General features: G+C 43.6%; 1 protein-coding gene across 2 annotated transcripts in view; it reads right to left on the bottom strand.

Moving 5' to 3' along the window:
• Nucleotides 1–4709: 4709 nt before the first annotated feature.
• Nucleotides 4710–18759, bottom strand: part of LOC137538304 (uncharacterized) — a 30257-nt gene continuing 16207 nt past the window's right edge. For both annotated transcript variants that reach the window (XM_068260383.1, XM_068260384.1), the window contains 2 exons: nucleotides 10578–10955; nucleotides 4710–7487 (listed from right to left, as the gene is read on the bottom strand). In XM_068260383.1, the coding sequence (XP_068116484.1) occupies nucleotides 6513–7487; nucleotides 10578–10955 (1353 nt within the window). In that variant the 3' untranslated portion in view covers nucleotides 4710–6512. The remainder of the gene's footprint in view (nucleotides 7488–10577; nucleotides 10956–18759) is intronic.

Below are 18759 nucleotides of genomic sequence, written 5' to 3'. Positions count from 1 at the left end.
TTATGATCTTTGGCTTTCCTCACTACTCTCCTGTCCTCTGATTCGGTACTTCCGCCCATCTGATTATCTGTTGTCAACATTGCCTGTACCTGGATACCGAATCAGTCTTCCACTTCTGTACTTTGTCTGTCCGTGTGTTGCTGACCTGGCTTGTCTGACCTTTCTGGCTGTCACCTAGCTCTTGGGTGATCAGCCTTACTATACACCTGTGACACCTGCTCTTCAGGTGGTTACCAGCTGCTATTTCTGGCCTATGGTCACCAGCTCCTCTGGAGGCCATCGTGCAGCACAGTCAGTGGGTCTCTACCTCTCTAGATCCACTGGCTGCAGTACAATCTTATTCCCTGCCTCTCAAGGAATCCTTGGCTGCAGTACAGTCTGATTCCTTGCTCCTCAAGGAATCTCTAGCTGCAGACCAATCTTCATCATATCACTCCAATCAGTGGTCCCTGCCCCTCAGGTATCCACTGGCTGCAGTACAGTCCGATTCCCTGCCCCTCAGGGAATCCTTGGCTGCAGTAGTGTCTGTATTTCCCCTCTCTCGGGAGATAACCTCTCTGATTACTGTTGCACAAAACACTATACCACATTGGGTGTCCTGTGTCTAGCTATACTAGTATTATTGGTGATCTGCAGATAGCAATGTAGTAATGTCCTAGTCTTAGGTGTGAAGTCCTTGGTCTCAACACCCGAGAACTAGTCTAACACATAAACAGTAGCAAGCAATAGTACTTTAAGCTATCAATGGAATCTGACTCAGTGTGAATCCCCAGCTCCGGCTGGTTCTAACACACTGTGGGATCTGACTCAGGTCTCAGCGCTCACACGTTACTGTTCGCAACAGCAGACAACTTGCAAGTGACAGGCAAGTCCTATATATACTAAAAGCGCTCCACAGCGCCGCCCCGGTCACTCAGCCAATCCAGAGCATAGCTGGAGTCAGCTGATCGGCATGATCAGCTGACTCCCCTTCTAGCAGCATAAAGGTCCTGGCGCACGCGCGCGCAGCTCTCCATCTGTGTGCACTAGAAGGACCAGGCAAAGCAGTATCACGCTGCTGCACGGCAGCTGCTGCGCGGCAGCCGCCGCTGGCTGGGACACGGAGATAGCCGCCATGCCGCTTGCCCATGCGGCGGCATCTCCGCTATTCATTACATGTGGCTTCATGCTTTCTTTTCTCTCAGCTAAGGATGTGTTTGAGAGTTCTGATCACCTTTCAAGTGCAGAATTGCTGGTTGCCCAGTTCCTGGGATTTCCAGTCACACTACTACATTAAAGGGATACTTAAGCCTTAAAGGAAAATCAGTTTTACTCACCTGGGGCTTCTAACAGCCCCCTGCAGCCGTCCCGTGCCTTTGCACGCCGCCAGCTAGTTTATTTTCGCCAATAGGCCTGGCGATGCATAGTCTTCTTTGCGTTCCCGCCCACAATAGCACTATTGCAGATGGGAATGCAAAGAAGGAGACACATGGCCAGGCCTGCGCAGGCGCAGTGAGCCTGTCGGCCAAAAACAAAACTAGCTGGCGGCAGGGGCAGGAGGATCCACGAGTGACTGGTAAGGCATCGGATGGCTGCAGGGGGCTGGTAGAAGCCCCAGGTGAGTAAATTTGATTTTTTTTTTAAAGGCTTAAATATCCCTTTAACCTTTTCAGTGCTAGAGCCGCAGGGACGCGCTAGTCACGTCCCTGCAGTTTGGGTGGTCTGCAGGCGATCGTGCGGGCAGATGTCCGCGATCGCGCTGCTGCTGCTAGCAGAGGGGATTGGCTGCAGGGGACAAAAGTCCCCTGTGCCAATCCGAGCATGTCCGCCGAGAATAAACACTGTTTTTGTTAAAAAACAGTGTTTATTCTGTAAATGGAGCCACCGCGCTATCTCCCGCCGCGATTTCCGCCGGTTTCCGCCGCCCGATCATTAAATTTATGAATGGAAACAATGTTTCCATTCATAACTTCCCCGCCGCCGCTGTGATCGGAGGCTTCCGATGGAAGCCTACGTCACTTCCCTGGTTACAATGTAGTGATACATTGTATCCCCATTAGCGTACTTTGTACGCTAATGGGATTTTTGCTCAGTAGGGACATCTTGTGGCCAAATAGTATAACACACCTACCGAGTTTGGGGAATAAAAATAAATGGTTATTTATGTCAAGAGGACATAAAATTTGTGATGCATGTAAAACTGAAAAAGTGCACCTTTATTTCCAAATAAAATATTGTCACCATACATTACACTAGGGGTATAATTTTAACGTTTAAATAACGAAGGCAAATGGCCAAATAAAATGTGTGGATTTTAGTTATGGTAGCATTAATTATTTTAAAACTGTAATGGCTGAAAAATAATGCATTTTTTTAATTTTTTCTTATTATTCCCATTATAGTACAGTTAGATTAAAATAATTCTTAGCATAATTTACCACCCAAGGAAAGCCTAATTGCTGGCGGAAAAAACAAGGTAGAGATCATTTTGTTGTGATAAGTAGTGATAAAGTTATTGGGGAATGAAAGGGAGAAGCGCTGACAGGTGAAAATTCCTCTCGTCCATAAGGTGAAAAATACCCGCGGGCTGAAATGGTTAAAGTAGTACATAAAACAAAGGACACTGAAAGAGGATTGAACCATGTCTCTCGGGTCCTAAGTAGGGATGATCAATGAGAGGCAAATATTTCTGAGTTTACACATATTTATGTAAACTTTTATGAAAATCATGTCCCACCCAGGTTTGAATTGATTGGTACATCTTCAAGCTGCATATATTTGCATTACAAAAATTACATAAATCTGCATGAACTCATTGTAACAGGCTTACCTTCCAGCGGCAGGTCCCGCGGCGTCTCTGGCGTGGTCCGGGCGAGCGGCGGGGCCCCTCCGGTGCTGGAGTCTTCTGGTGGCATCCCCGGCATCCCTCCGGCGGTGTCTTCTAACTCGCGCGTGCGTCATGTGACCTTTGGGTTGCGCGCGAGTTCGAGTCAGCCTTATAGGCTCAGGAGGACGATCTAGGATGACTACAGTGACATCACCAAATGGGAGTGACTACTGGTTGGGCAATTTTGTATATAATGCCAGAGCATTCAGTGCTCGCTGACCTTGATACTAATCAGTTTGCTGGTTCTAGGTCTAGCTAGCTTCTCTGAGCTACATTGATATATTGTATAGACGCACAATATATATGTACTCCAGTTAGTCAGTCTTTGTTATTTTCGTATATATTCTCGTAATATTATTGTAACATCTTATTGTATATTTACCTGTGTACCGACCTCTTTCTTGTTTCCTGACCTTGCTCTAGTCTAGTCCTTCTGTACCGCCGCCATATGATTTACTTTACCGACTCGGCCTGTCCCTGATTCTGTTACTGCCTGAGCCTTGCAATACGACTGACATCTGATACACGTGTATGACCCGGCTCGAATCTGACTACGATTTAGCTTAACGACTTGGTAACTCGTTACCGTTAACTTGTGCACAAGTTCTGACCGTTAGATTACGCCTTGTACTCTTGTTGTGTAATTATCTGTATGTTAACTCGTCACGCACCAGCGTGCTATACATAATGTTTCTCAATCCAATCTGTCGTGGGATAGCACTATCAATTCCTGTGACAGAGCATGCTGAGAATGAGTGTGCTGTACAGTATGCTGAAATTTGGCTTGATAAATAGAAATGTTTATTGCTGAATGTCTCATTGAACAAGGTTAACCATTTTACTCTTTTTATCCCTAATATAAAGAACATTTTAGAGAAAACAGGTCGCATGAGTTAAATAAAACAGGTCACATGAGTTTGGCCCGGTTAACATTGGCCTTAAACACAGTCTATGTAACAGAGCTAAATGGACCAGGTCCTAATGGAGGTAAACAGATCCTATATTAATCAACAGGATCTGTTCACATTGCTCCAATAGAAGTTTGGATCTGCAGCAATTTTTCCAGCTCGACGCTTCTGTCACATTGACCACACACTAATGGAACAGAGGGTCACGGATCAAAAAACTGATGCCTATTTACAGGGATTAGTTTTTGGTCCGGCCAGTATGAACCGGCCACAAGGGAATATAGGGTAGATTGATTCACTTTGAGATTTGCCTGAGCAGGGGTTTTCGCTGAGAAATCTATGCTGAGCAGTAGCTCTGATTGGAGTAATAATGAAGATAAATAGTACATTACAGTCACCACTCCTCTACCAATAGACTGTGCCCTTCAGATGCTGGCTATGCATGCACACTTTAAACCAAACAGCTTGTGCATGTTTACCCACTCAGCAGCAAGCTACTGCATTAAAACGTCCAGCTGGAGTCTGTTAATGGCTTCAGGACATTTTAATGTGTCGCTCGCTCGCCCACTGCTCGTACCAACTGGGACACGGAGATCCGCGATTGGGGAAGGGGAACAAATGTTTCCCTAACCAATTGCAACACCTGGAATGAATGGACTTGGCCCCTGATGGACATGACCCCGATCAGGGGCCATGTCCATTCATAATGACAGGAAGTATTAAAAGCATGACTAAGTGTAAAAAAAAAGTGAACACTTCCTGAAAGTCAGGATAGTGTTCCTGGGGCCATTAAGTGGCGAAAAGTTAAATTACACACACAATAAATATATCAATTATAAATACTGTATATAATTAAACATTAATAAAATTAATCCCTTCCAAAGGACACCCCCCCCCCCCCCCAAGAAAAAAAAACACAAATAGTTGCCTCAGGGACTTTTCTTTTAATATGTATTTTATAAGGGTATATCACTGTTATTTTACTACATAAGGGCTTGTAATTATGGACCAGACTAAATAAAAAAAAACACCCAAAATCCTATATTTCCAAATAATATATTGTCATCATACATTGTGATAGGGACATAATTTAAACCGTTTAATAACCGTGTCAGATGGCCAAATATAATGTGTGGGTTTCCACAGAAGAATGTTTTATTTTAAAACTATACTGGCAGAAAACTGGGAAATAATGAATTTTTTTCTTATTTTTCCTGTTAAAATGCATTTAGAATAAAATAATTCTTAGCAAAACGTACTAGCCACAGAAAGCCTAATTGGTGGTGTAAAAAACAAAGTATAGATCAATTTGTTGTGATAAGTAGTAATAAAGTTATTGGCAAATAAAAGGGAGGACCGCTGACAGGTAAAAATTTCTCTGGACCGTTAGGGTAAAAACCCCTTGGGGGTGAAGTGGTTAAAGAGTGGCCATACTGGTGCCCATCAATATCATGCATTTGTAGGACTCCCATGAAAAAAAGTGCAAAAGGTCAAACGAGCTTGTGTCAAATCTGAAAGAGGCAATATGTTATGTATTCCTCTTGTATTAGGGATACCAACTTGTCAAGTATATGCTAGATAAAAAAAAACACTAGAGGTTATCCTATTAAACACTGTGTCAAACAATCAATAGTTCCAGAGATTTCAGCCACTGAATTCTGTTAAAAGTGAAAGGGAGATTAAGGAGAAGACTAAAGGGGCCCATACACCTAACAATTTTCCCGCCGAAATACAGCAGATTAGATCACTGTGATCGAATCTGCTGTGAAATCGTTGCACAAACGCTGACAGAACGATCGATTTCCGTCCGAAATCGATCGTTTGCGTCAATCTGTCCGTGCGGAAGATTTCCCTCGATCGCCGGCGGGTCAGGAGTGCGTCGATAGTGGCGTTCGATTGCCCGACAACGGACGATGACGGCAATACATTACCTGCTCCGCTGGCACGTTTCCCCGATGTCACCGCTGCTCCTTCTCCGCTGGGCTCCGAGTCCGGCAGGCTTCACTTCTTCCTGTCCCGACAGGAAGTTTAAACAGTAGAGCACCCTCTACTTTTTAAACTTCCCCGGCAGGAAGTAAAGTGAAGCTGTAGCCCTGGAGCCCAGAGCGGAGGAGAGACAGCGGAGACCAGGGAGACTCGCACCGGCTGGATCAGGTAATGTATATGGGGGGCGGGTGGCGGCAGCTCCACAGATTGTGATCGGTTTCATGCTGAAATCGATTCACAATCTGTTTGCAGTAAAGGCAGCCATACGATCCCTCTCTGATCAGATTCGATCAGAGAGGGATCTATCTGTTGGTCGATCTGATGGCAAATCGACCAGTGTATGGCCACCTTAAGCCCAGTTGGAATGCTTGCAACGTTTCCATGTAAAGTCAAATGTTATCCTATTAACCGAGCTATAAATAACTCTAAAACTGGAACTATTGATCATTTTGTTTTGCAGTGTTCATTGCAAATAACATTTGTTTTTGCATGTATTATATTTTAGATTAGATTGTCCAGATTAGTGACACATGTTTTAAATTGAATTTATATTTTGCCTATATTCCCAGCTAAAAGGATACTGAAATTATAGGTTGTGGTTAGCAAAAAAAGTTCAGTACTGGTTGTATACCAGCATTAAACGGCTGCATACGATGCTGAACAGTATGGCGCCCACAACATTCTGTTACTTCAGTAGCCAAACCTTCTGGTCAGCACAAGCTGGCAGCCATTGTTGTAACATGTTTAACCACTTAAAGCAGCGTTGAATCCATTGATGTACTGTCCTCATGACCTTGATCTTCAAACCTGCTGGACATAAACTTTGACCTTACTTTCGCCAGACTTTGCTTTGACTGAACCTCATTGTTCACTGTGTGGAAAGTTACTGTTCTTTCTTTTCGAGGTTTTCTTTCTCTCTGCCCTTCCTGCTGGCGATCGCGGGCTTCCCAATTTCCTGGAGCCGGTTCATTTCCTGATGGGCTTTTAAGCACAAATGGATCGGAAAGTTGGTTAAAAGGTTCAGTGGATGTGGACAAGCAGCATGGTGGCAGAAGATACTCTGATTTATGATGGAATGAACCTTCAGTTTTACCCACTGGACGAAATCCAACTTCTGCAGGATTGTGGACTTGACTAGGGCTTACAAGGATGCCTGGAAATGAAGAGCTTTTTGCTGGGAGTGGAGGTATTTTGGTTTCTGCAGGGTGCAGCCTGTGGGATGAGCCTTCAGCAGGACTAGGCATAGGACTAGGCATAGGACTATGGACATTGCAAAGTAAGCTATCAGGTTTAGTGCATTGATCAGAAGCCAGCAGAGTATCTTTGCTTGCTGCATAAGACATATGCTTTGCTTCGGTTTTTTGCACTACGTTTTTTTGACTATTTGAGTATGTACTTTCACGTCTTATAAGATGTCCATCAATCTTTGAAGCATCTACACTGGCAAACCCACCGGCAACCTCAGGCTTAGGAACGCTTATGTCAGAAGATGTTTTCAAACCTAAAAGATTATCTAAAATTTTTTGAGCAGAGTAGTAATCCACTGGGGGCTCATATGTAGGAGAATTAGCCCATCTCAAAAGTGGGTCATCTCCAGAACTTTCAGAACTGCTGGCTCTGGAGGGATGGATACGTTGTGGACTTCGAAGGGCTGGGAGAAGGCTAGGGATGGTCTGTGAAGACTTTGAAGGTCCAGTACGTTTTTGTTCTGATCTAGAATTACAGATCTGTTGAAATAAAATAGTTTACATTCAACAGTGAATAAAGATATGTCATTTCATGAAGTGCTAATATATCCTGAGGTCAGTGATTTGTTAGCATAGGGTAGGCTGAGCATCTTGAAGATACCATCTTAGCAGTATTTATTTTGTAAAACTACATACAAATTTAGATTTTCATCAGTGAGACAATAGTTTTTGATTGAACCAAATGAAAATGTAGAAAGAGTACAAGTGACTTCTTATGCTTTATAAAGACCAGCCATGTTGAATCAATAAAAAATACGATTGTCTGCTATTGTTCGGTGCCCACCATTCTGCTCTGAAATTAGACATCTTTTCTACGGGCAGCTGAAGGCAGGGAATTCACCTGTCAGCTGCTCCCGTTCACCAGCTGGGTGCTTGCTAGTGGTGAAATTAATATTTAACAGGGATTAGCCCCTTTGTAAGAAAAGGGCCAAAAAAATATATAAACGTCCTTTTAGCGGGTGATCCACCACACCCAATTTCCACACTTGTTTCTTATAGAAAGGACCATAGAAGAAAATGCTGTTGCACAGTCTTGCAGTATAAAGCTTGATATAAATTTTATTGGCACAAATAAAAAAAATTCAAAAAATCTGCAAATTTTGTAAAAACGTTTTATCCTTAATAACAATCTCCATGAACCATAGAAAAAAGCTATCATGAGACTGGTATATGATCTGGCTTGACATGGTAAGCAATTAATTCAGGCAACGACACATGTTCGTTTTGGGCTTATTGTGTGCCCTTCATCAGGCCGGAGTATACAAAAGTAATTCTATAGGGTCCAGTCAGCTAGAAAACCAGAAAACAGTAGGAAATGGCATATGAACCAACCAGATGCTATCACACTATCCTATGGTCTCTACTAAAAAATGTGTTTGACTTTAAACTTTATTCCCTTCCTTTAAATTGATATATTACTCATTTTAAAATGTTAATATGAAGGAAAATGAACCAGGATAGAAAGGACTAGTGTGGTTTGAATTATAAAACAGCATATTTTTCTTATGAAATCTTTATGGTATGGTGACTAGGGGTGTTACGGGGGCGTGGCTTCAAGTGTGCCTCTTTCTCATCTCAAAAAGTTAGGAGGTATGGATATGAAGTCCAGTTATGGCACACTGGCATCCTAACTGCTACCTACCTCTCTCCATCTCCAGCGCCTGGTGCCCTCGTCTTACTCGGGTGATGTATACACTTCTCATTGCCTCACGCTGTCACCAGCCTCTTATTCACTTAACCTTATGATTGCACTAGCACCTACTTTATTCAACAGGGCATATTTTGAGCACAATTTTGTATTACCCAGTATTGTATGGTCTGATATGTATGTGGTTGTTTGGCCAGTAATTTTGTGTCATGTGATTTGTGGTTTATATATTGATATTCAAGTTTGCATATGTGTATCAGCGCCAAGGAAACAAAGTGGCCGCTGCTGAGAGAAGAACGATGTCCAGAGTTCACAAACAGATAAATTATATATGCTCAGCGCAGAGTCCAAAAACAAAAGACGAGTCTTCAACAAAGGATAAAAGCAAGCAAATCTCCACCACAATAAATATTGGGTTCACGGCACAGCTCTGCAATCATGGATACCCAAAAAGGATAGAGGCTTACCAGCTGGTGACAACCCACATTATAAGGTTGTATCAACGCTTTGGTAGGACATCAGGAAGCAACAGTCTGTCCAGGATCCACCAATTCAGCAATGATTCCTCTCATGAATGGATACCAGTAAACATCATAAAAAACAAACAAACGGCAACTATACAGGGCCCATGCAATGGGAGCCCCGAGAAAGTTGCACGCGTGTATGGGTCAGCAATAAAGGACAGTATGAAGGTGCCGCCTGTCTCCTTCCCGACAGGTTTCGCAAACTAGCGTCATCAGGGGATCCCTGCTGACCCATACACGCGTGCAACTTTCTCGGGGTTCCCATTGCATGGGCCCCGTATAGTTGCCGTTTGTTTGTTTTTTATGATGTTTACTGGTATCCATTCGTGAGAGGAATCATTGCTGAATTGGTGGATCCTGGACAGACTGTTGCTTCCTGATGTCCTACCAAAGCGTTGATACAACCTTATAATGTGGGTTGTCACCAGCTGGTAAGCCTCTATCCTTTTTGGGTATCCATGATTGCAGAGCTGTGCCGTGAACCCAATATTTATTGTGGTGGAGATTTGCCTGCTTTTATCCTTTGTTGAAGACTCGTCTTTTGTTTTTGGACTCTGCGCTGAGCATATATAATTTATATATTGATATTGCACAGTTTTTTTAACGGATGAATAAATACTTTGATACATTTTTTTAAAGGGACTCCGAGCAGTGCAGAAACTATGGAAAGATGCATATCATTTTAAAGCTCTCTTTCTCCTCTTTCCAATGATATATAAACCGCCACCCTACGTCTTTTAGTTTTCGCTATTTTCGCGATTGGAATTGCCGCGACCGCGATTTCGATCGCGAAAATAGAGAAAACTAAAAGGCGTAGGGCAACGATTTAGATGTCGTCAGAAAGAGGAGAAAGAGAGCTTTAAAATGATATCCATCAAGCCATAGTTATATTGTATTACACAGGACGACACTTTCCCCAGTGTCAGCAGCTCCATTCTGCTGAATGCAGCTGCTGACTTTGACAAAAAGTCGCCCTGTGTAATACAATATAACTATGGCTTGATGGATATCATTTTAAAGCTCTCTTTCTCCTCTTTCTGACGACACCTAAATCGTTGACCTACGCCTTTTAGTTTTCTCTATTTTCGCGATCGAAATCGCGGTCGCGGCAATTTCAATCGCGAAAATGGCGAAAACTAAAAGGCGTAGGGTGGCGGTTTATATATCATTGGAAAGAGGAGAAAGAGAGCTTTAAAATGATGTGCATCTTTCCATAGTTTCTGCACTGCTCGGAGTCCCTTTAAACAAACGGAGTGGTGCTTCATTTATGAATTACCATTTCTCCCCTACTTTTCAGCAGCTCTGAGTGATGTTATACTAGTCAGGGCTTGCTTATTAACCATAATCCCTGGAATAATACTTTATAGTGTATTATACAAAAGAAATCTTTATTCTTACCTCTGTATTCTGATCATCCTTCCAGTCTTCTGAAAAACTTTCCCCAAGGTTAGGAAAACGAGGAGGAAGCAGTCTACAGGCAGGTGTTGTGTCTTCTAAGCTGCACTCACTTTCGGTGGATGTGTACAGCGTATGAAGAGCAGGCAAGGACCTTTCCCTTCTAGGACTCCAGGGGGTGAAAGCAGTCAGTCTTGGTGTAATGTGGCTCTCTGTATTCAGGCTGCTACTGTTGATGTCCACATGTCCTGTCTGTGAAGAGATGGCACTCGATTTCTTGTCTTGAATGATTTCTGCTTGATTGCCACTATCAGTAGCTTGATGAAGAACCTTCGATGACTCCAGCATTTCAGCAGGTAAATGACGAAGAATGGAGGCTACCTGTTGATATGATTGCAGTGTAGCATTAGTGTCGCTAATGTATTAAAAAAAAATGGGAGGGAAAAGTTGGATATTTGGCTAATAATAAAACTTGCTTTTGTTTATTGACCTGAATGGGTGAAATGAAAAAATCTGATTAAACGCCACCTTCACTTTACCATTTCATAAATCACACAAAATGGGAGGGGGCGCCTAAGTTTAGTATGCAATGGATAAACATGGGTAATTAGACAGTCTAACCTCAGGTGGGAGGTTTAAAGTTTCTGCCTGTTAATAGTGGGAACTCCATCTAGCTCAAGTGTTTCCTTTGGGGCCTGTTAGCGCTGTCATGCTCTGTTTCGGGGGCCTGATTTATTACAAATTCAAAAGATCAAAAATGTGTATTTAGTAAACATAAAATGTAACTACATTCACTCAACAGACAGCAATAGCAGATCAATAGCAGATTGTGACATCACTATTTAATTCCCAGCCATTTCTGCAGTCCTAATATAGAGCAAGCAGGCACGGATTTGTACTCTTTACCGCCCAAGGCCATTGTCACCAGCCGCCATCAGTGTCACTCATTTCTCCACTCGTCCCCAGTGCAGAAGCTTCCTCTTCCTTTCTGTCTCCAAAGCTGCCAAAACCCATAGCCACTGGCCACAATGCAAACATCCACAGAGAGTAAGGTGACTGCTGCACAGGCGACTAGCAACACAGTACCGGTGACTGCTGCACCAGTTTAGCTTGCTGATTTGGTGCCCTTGCTCCTATGGTGCCCTAGGCCATGTCCTAGGTGGCCTTGGCCTTAATCCGACCCTGAACGCAAGTAGCCTGCCAACCAGGCATTGGATCTGTCTGTACTGTCAGGTGTACGTGAAAAATACACTTGGATTTTGGTGTGATTTTGAACAAATATGTATATAAGATGATTGTTGTTGTAGGCTGGCAAGTGCTCTGTTGCATAGATTTTTTTTGACATCCTGGATCAGTGTGTATTGGGGGAAAAGCGTGCATGCACGCTTTTAAGTTCATTTAAATATTTAAAAAAGATGGGGGGGGGGTGCATTACTGCATATGCTGCAAATCAAATACTCATGTTGGAGTCACACACACATTTATGGATACTCAGAAGGTGATATATTAGTTTATAGTGATCAGTACTGTATATAAACGTCCAGCAATGATAGTTCCATGAAAAGTTCATTCTTCGCAGTAGATGTGCACAGCACACACAGTGAAGAGACAGAAAGCCATAAACATCTGACAAGCAAGTCAAGAGGCACAGTCCCACCATGCTCAGGCAACGGTCACAGTTGAGAAAATCTGCTGAATTCTGCTGCATACAAAAAATGCATCCAGAATCGCATGTAATGATAGTCTATGGTGCTGTTGCGTTTCTGAAGGCATATGCAAGATAAAAAAAAAGATAAGAGCTGCATTACTTCCCATACAGCGCATGGTTTTTTTCATTGAAATCTCACAGCAGAAAAGCAGAAGTTGGCCAAGGTCTTCAAAGCTTTTTCCCAGGGCAGCAGTTGTCTACTGAGCCCATGGACATTATATCTTCACCTGAACAGGTGTATTAATGTCCAGATCGGTCTGACATCAGACGTTTACATACACCTGAGGTGAATCCTTAACTTATTTTATCACCCCATACACATATTTCATACTTACAAACTGTACATTTTTCATATTATTTATGACTTCTGCTTTGTGCATATTTTTTTTAACACTGTTCACAGAGAGATTATTTCACTTTATATTGACTGGATCACAACTCCGGTGGGTCACAAGTTTATGCACACTTTACACCAAATGATTATGCAAATTGTATTTAAGTGTCATAAAGATTAAATATTTTGTTTTTCAATTATACCTTGGATGGTATTGTGTCTCAGGGCTCTTTTTATCACTGAAATTAATCTCAGACACCTTTGATAATTAGTTTGCCAGGTGAACCCGATTAAAGAAAAAACTACTAAAAAAGGGTGTTCCCCATTGTGAAGCAGACCACCATTTTCAAGCAATGTGAGAAAGAAAAATTATCTCTCCGCTGCCGAAAAGTGTGATATAGTTGAATGCCTTGAACAAGGTATGAAAAGCTTTGTATTTCACAAACATTTAAACATGGTCATCGTACTATTAAAAGATTTGTGGCTGACTCAGAGCACACACGGATTTGTGCAGATAAAAACAAAATCAGGACGCGTTATGCCAAACAAATGCATCAGATTAAGAGAACAGCTGCTAAAATGCCATTACAAAGCACCAAACACACATTTGAAGCTGCTGGTGTAGAGTCCCGCAAACATCCTAGTGCAGAATTCTCCAGAGGATATCAATGCATAAACCTACTATTCAACCACCCCTAACCTAAGCTCACAAGCAGAAACAGCTGCAGTGGGCCCAGAACTAAACAGTCTTGTTTACTGATAAGTGCTGTGCAACTCTTCATGGTCCAGATGGATGGAGTGGGCTGCAATGTCAACAAGGAGATGGCAGAATAATGTTTTGGGCTGGAATCATGGGAAGAGAGCTGTTTGGCCCCGTTAGGATCCCTGAAAGTGTGAAAATGACCTCTGAAAAGTATGTGGAGTTTCTGACTGACCACTTTCTTCTAGCCTAGGTGAGGGTGACAGGTGAAGGCAGGTGGGGAGAGACAGCAGGAGCCGGCAGCTATACGTCCTGACAGGACGCATTCTCTGCTATACTAACGGTTCATCAGAATCGCCAATATGCCTTCTACCTGCATGAGACATGTTGTGAGATTCAGACTTTGCTAACGGCCATGGCTGCGATTAATGTTCATCAGAATCGCCACCATTAACATTGCCAAAATAAACAGGTTTTTGTGAGCCTAGGCTATGACCTCTTTGGCCTAAGGGCCCAAAACTCATCAGTCATGATCCCCCTAAGAGTCCCTACAATGCTAGAAAATGTGCCACTGCTGAGCCATCGCCTGTCAGGAACCGGCCCGCAGCACGCCTGCGTATACGGTTCCCGACTGCGGGTTTGACCAGATCAAGCGGGGGACAGCCTTATTCAAGCTACAAACAAGGCTGTGACCCCTAAAAAGCTTCTTACTGCCACCACTAGCGGTTTGCTAGACACGTCAACTCGGCTGTCGAGTGCTCAGCACGCAATCCGCATTTTCATATTCGGGTCAGCTTTGCGCTTTAGGTCGAATACGGGAACGCCACGCACACACATGCACAGTTGCAATCTTACACTGTAGTGAAGCAAAACCACTAACAGTCATTCCGAACTATACTGTTAGCTACTCTGCTGTCAAGCTACTCGCACTGGCGTTTTCGTACGTTCGGTCAGCTGTGCGCTTTAGGCCAACGTATGACAAACGCCCCCACACACAATGCAATTACAATCTCATACGGTAGGGTTGCTCAAACGTACAATTAGGCATGGATTTATACACAGTTGCACTTCAGTCTCTTCTAGGCTATAAGTGTTAGTTTAGTACAGTAGAAGTCAAACTTATTTAAATAACAATTTAATATTCCAGAAAAAAACATGGAACAATGCAGAGCAGAATATATACAAAAGATTACAAAATAAAATAAAAAGTTACAAAATTAAGAGTTTACAAAGATACACACAAAGCGATTTGCTTACCAAAATAACAGGGATCCAGATAGAAGAACTTTGGACTTTTGTGGATGGACACAGTCTGGTTGGACCAGGAGCCCACTTAGCTTGGGTCGGGAGTCCAGCTGCAGCTACCGTCAGGAGGGGACTGATTTTAGGTATCTGTCCCCTGCTTTTTATAATGGAATATTTGCCTTGAGGCTGCAAGCCTGTTTGGACGGGGGGAACGAGTTTTAATTACATCCTCAGACATAATTTGATTCCCAGAGATCTAACATCCACATGTGAAAAGTGTATTATAGCACACACACAACAAAAGACTTCTTTAACATCCAATTTCCCCAGGTTTAAGTGTATTTTAGCACATACATGAAAATACTTCCCTAGTCCAAGTTACAGGTGACAAACCCATTGTTGACAGTATTTCCTAGCCGATCAAAGGGAAGGATACGGCTGCTATTGGCATGAATAGCCATCTCCTAATTAAAGGCTAGGTAGACAGTCCCTAATTGCAGAGATTTCTCATCTCCCAATTAGGAGCAGACAATGGCCCTTGAATGCAGGGTCAATTTACATGATATAACGAACTCCAGGAAGCTAATTAGCAGTAGACACCTCTTCCCCTGCTGGACAATGAGGGCAGAGGTATCGTACATTTACATACAGAATTTACATGTACATACAGGCTTCTATTAACCGTTTCCTGGGGCCAGGTGGCACCTTCAAGAGCCAGACTAGCTTTTAGCAGACATAGTAGACAGAAAAATGACAGAAATATGTTCCTGTTATCCTTACATCATCAGCCTCATAACTAGCTGCTATATTCCTGACATCGCCCTTTGAAAAAATGTGAGATTTTGGAAAGTAAAATAGGAGGCCCAATGAAAGCCTATGGGGGATTTTAGCACTTTTGCACCCCCGTAACTCTGGTTTGCAGAGAAGTAGGGAATCCAACATTGGAGTGCAAGTACAACAATATGCCTTCTGCCTGCATGAGACATGTCGTGAGATTCAGACTTTGCTAACGGCCATGGCTGCGATTTATGTTCGTCAGAATCGCCACCATTAACATTGCCAAAATGAGACAGGTTTTTGTGACCCTAAGCTATGACCTCTTTGGCCTAGGGGCCCGAAACTCACCAGTCATGATCCCCCTAAGAGTCCCTACAATGCTAGAAAATGTGCCACTGCTGAGCCATCGCCCTTTGAAAAAATGTGAGATTTTGGAAAGTGAAATAGGAGGCCCAATGAAAGCCTATGGGGGATATTAGCACTTTTGCACCCCCGTAACTCTTGTTTGCAGAGATGTAGGGAACCCAACATTGGAGTGCAAGTACAACAATATGCCTTCTGCCTGCATGAGACATGTCGTGAGATTCAGACTTTGCTAACGGCCATGGCTGCGATTTATGTTCGTCAGAATCTCCACCATTGACATTTGCAAAATAAACAGGTTTTTGTGACCCTAGGCTATGACCTCTTTGGCCTAGGAGCCCGAAACTCACCAGTCATGATCCCCTAAGAGTTCCTACAATGCTAGAAATTGTGCCACTGCTGAGCCATCGCCCTTTGAATAAATGTGAGATTTTGGAAAGTGAAATAGGAGGCCCAATGAAAGCCAATGGCAGAATTCAGCACTTTTGCACCCCTATAATTCTGGTTGGTTATCACCGGCCGACTTTAGCAGTTAATAGCTAAGGCCCCTTACATCCTAGCAATACCAAATTTACAGGATATGTTAAAAAGATAGCAGGAAATAATATTTAAAGGACTTCCGAGGCCACAAATGGGAAAAAAGTGAAATACCTTTTCATAATCCAGATCCATGGAGGACGTCATCCGCGCCCTCCCGTTCATACCACCATGGCTCCCGCAGTATAACCGGCCCCGGCCGGGTCCCGACCCCTCCGAGCGGGTCGGGTTCTCATTTCCCCCCTCAATATGGCCGCTACAGATTGCCGCGGCTGTGCAGTCCGCATAGACGCGATTGCGGCTGCGCAGCTCTAGGGCCTCCTCCCGCTGCATCATCAATATGCGTGCATACATAGGATGCATCGAGAGGAGGTCCTAGAGCTGCGCAGCCGCAATCGCGTCTATGCGGACTGCACAGCCGTGCGGCCATATTGAGGGGGGAATGAGAACCCGACCCGTTCTGAGGGGTTGGGACCTGACCGGGGCCGGTATTACTGCAGGAGCCATGGCGGAATGAACGGGAGGGCACGGATGGCGTCCTCCATGGATCTGGATTATGAAAAGGTATTTAACTTTTTTCACATTTGTGGCTTCGGAAGTGTTATAATTTAAGTAGGCCTCAGTTATTTGGACTGAGTTAGTCAAAAAGGCTTGGAGTGCAGATCGGCCATTTAAGGGGATTTTCTCTGTCAGCAGAACTAGAACATACCAAGAAGCTGTTCTAGTACAAGGCCGCAGGTCTCTCTGACCTGCGCATGTACCGCCACTAGAACAATAAGCATTAGCCATGTTATGTAAATATCCACATTCCTGCATATAGGTCAGAAGCCTCATTGATTATTAATCAAGTAGGTGTGTATGATGACACCACGAGTGGGTCCACCAATAGTCTGATCTAGGGGGTGGCGAAGATGATGTCATATTTAACTCTTTCCTAGTCAGTATTAAAGGCTGAGGGAGCTATGGGAGCTCATTCTGCTCTTTACTTTCGCAATAGCTCGCAAGGCTGACTGGGACCTCTAAGTATGTGCTTCCTTTCTGTAATCTGATATAATGTCTGCTGTACATAGGTAGTCTAGATGTAACATAGAGTAGATACAAGAAAACCTGGGTATCTTCAGCAGGAAGGTACTCACGCAGCTGTAACGCAACATGGAAGTCTGCTTGGCCAGGAGATGATAAACTGTATCTATCTGTATTTCTGTTACTTGAATAAATAACGTAAACATTGAAGAAGCCTGAGAAAGTCTATCTCCTGCTTGCGGTGTGGAGAGTCAAGTGATCTCACAGTCTGTGAGACGTAACTGTAAGAAGTTACTGGTGTCGAAGCAAGGTGATATAGAAGCAGGTTCTAACAGGAAGTCCTTTAAAAAATATATATTTTAATTATTTTTATGTGCTGAGTGTGGGAAATCTGAAATAAAAAATGGTGTGGGGTCCCCCCTCCCGAGCCTCTGTAACCCCTTGTCCCCCATGCAGGCTGGGATAGCCAGAATGCGGAGCCCTGGCCAACTGGGGCTTCGCACCCTGAGCTATACCAGCCCGCATGGTCCATGGTATGGGGGGTGGCCAAGCCTTCCCCTCCCTTCAGAGCCCTTGTCCAATCCCTGGACAAGGGGCTCTTCCCCACCTCCGGTGCACCAGGAGGAGGTGGGGGTGACAACTCCCTGGGGGGGGGGGAGGTTCATGGTGGCATCTGGGAGTCCCCTTTAAAGCGAATCAGAGATGAAAAACTAACTATAACAAGTAACTTGTCTATATATCTTATGTACAGTTTAGATAGTTTAAACAGCAAATATGTCTGCATACAGCTTTAATAGAATATGATTATTTATTCCTGTGATACAATGACAGCGGCCATGTTTGTAAACATTACACATAGCCAAGCTTATCTGCACCATCAGCACTCAGACTGTGAAAAAAAACCTAACCCCCCCCCTCCTCTCCTCTGCCTCTGAAATCAATGGCTAGTAACACCTCACCCTCCTCCTGCCCAGACTGAGCTCCCATGAGCACTTGCTACTGCCAAGGCTCTCTGAAAACTGTGGGCGTGGCTTGTTTAGTTTATAGGGAATTAGAGTATTAAAACAAAAACAAAAAAGTATTTGGCTTGAGGAATGCCCTATAAACAATAGGAAAGGGACACAATTATGCAATGAGTAAAAGTTCATCTCAGATCCACTTTAAGAAGGGGACCCCAGATGCCCACCCCCCTCCCAGGACAAATGATTTACCCATTTCCACAAAAGGTTAAATGAAATAAAAACACAACCACGAGAAAAGTATTTTATTATTCTAAATTAACCATAAATACTTACCTGTACCTGTAGTATCCTCGGTAAACGATCCAATGAATACAGTATCCTCTTATTTTGCGATCTTCAATTAAGTTGATTGAAGATCTCTGACGCTCCCCACATAGCAGAGAATGTGTCCTTTGGGACGCATAGCTGCCGGCTCTCGCTGTCTCTCTCCAACTGCCTTCACCTGTCACCCTCACCTAGGCTGGCACCTGGTGCAC

Source organism: Hyperolius riggenbachi, chromosome 11, assembly GCF_040937935.1.
Source record: "Hyperolius riggenbachi isolate aHypRig1 chromosome 11, aHypRig1.pri, whole genome shotgun sequence".
In the NCBI taxonomy this organism is placed as follows: domain Eukaryota; kingdom Metazoa; phylum Chordata; class Amphibia; order Anura; family Hyperoliidae; genus Hyperolius; species Hyperolius riggenbachi.
This window is presented reverse-complemented; position numbering and strand designations above follow the sequence as displayed.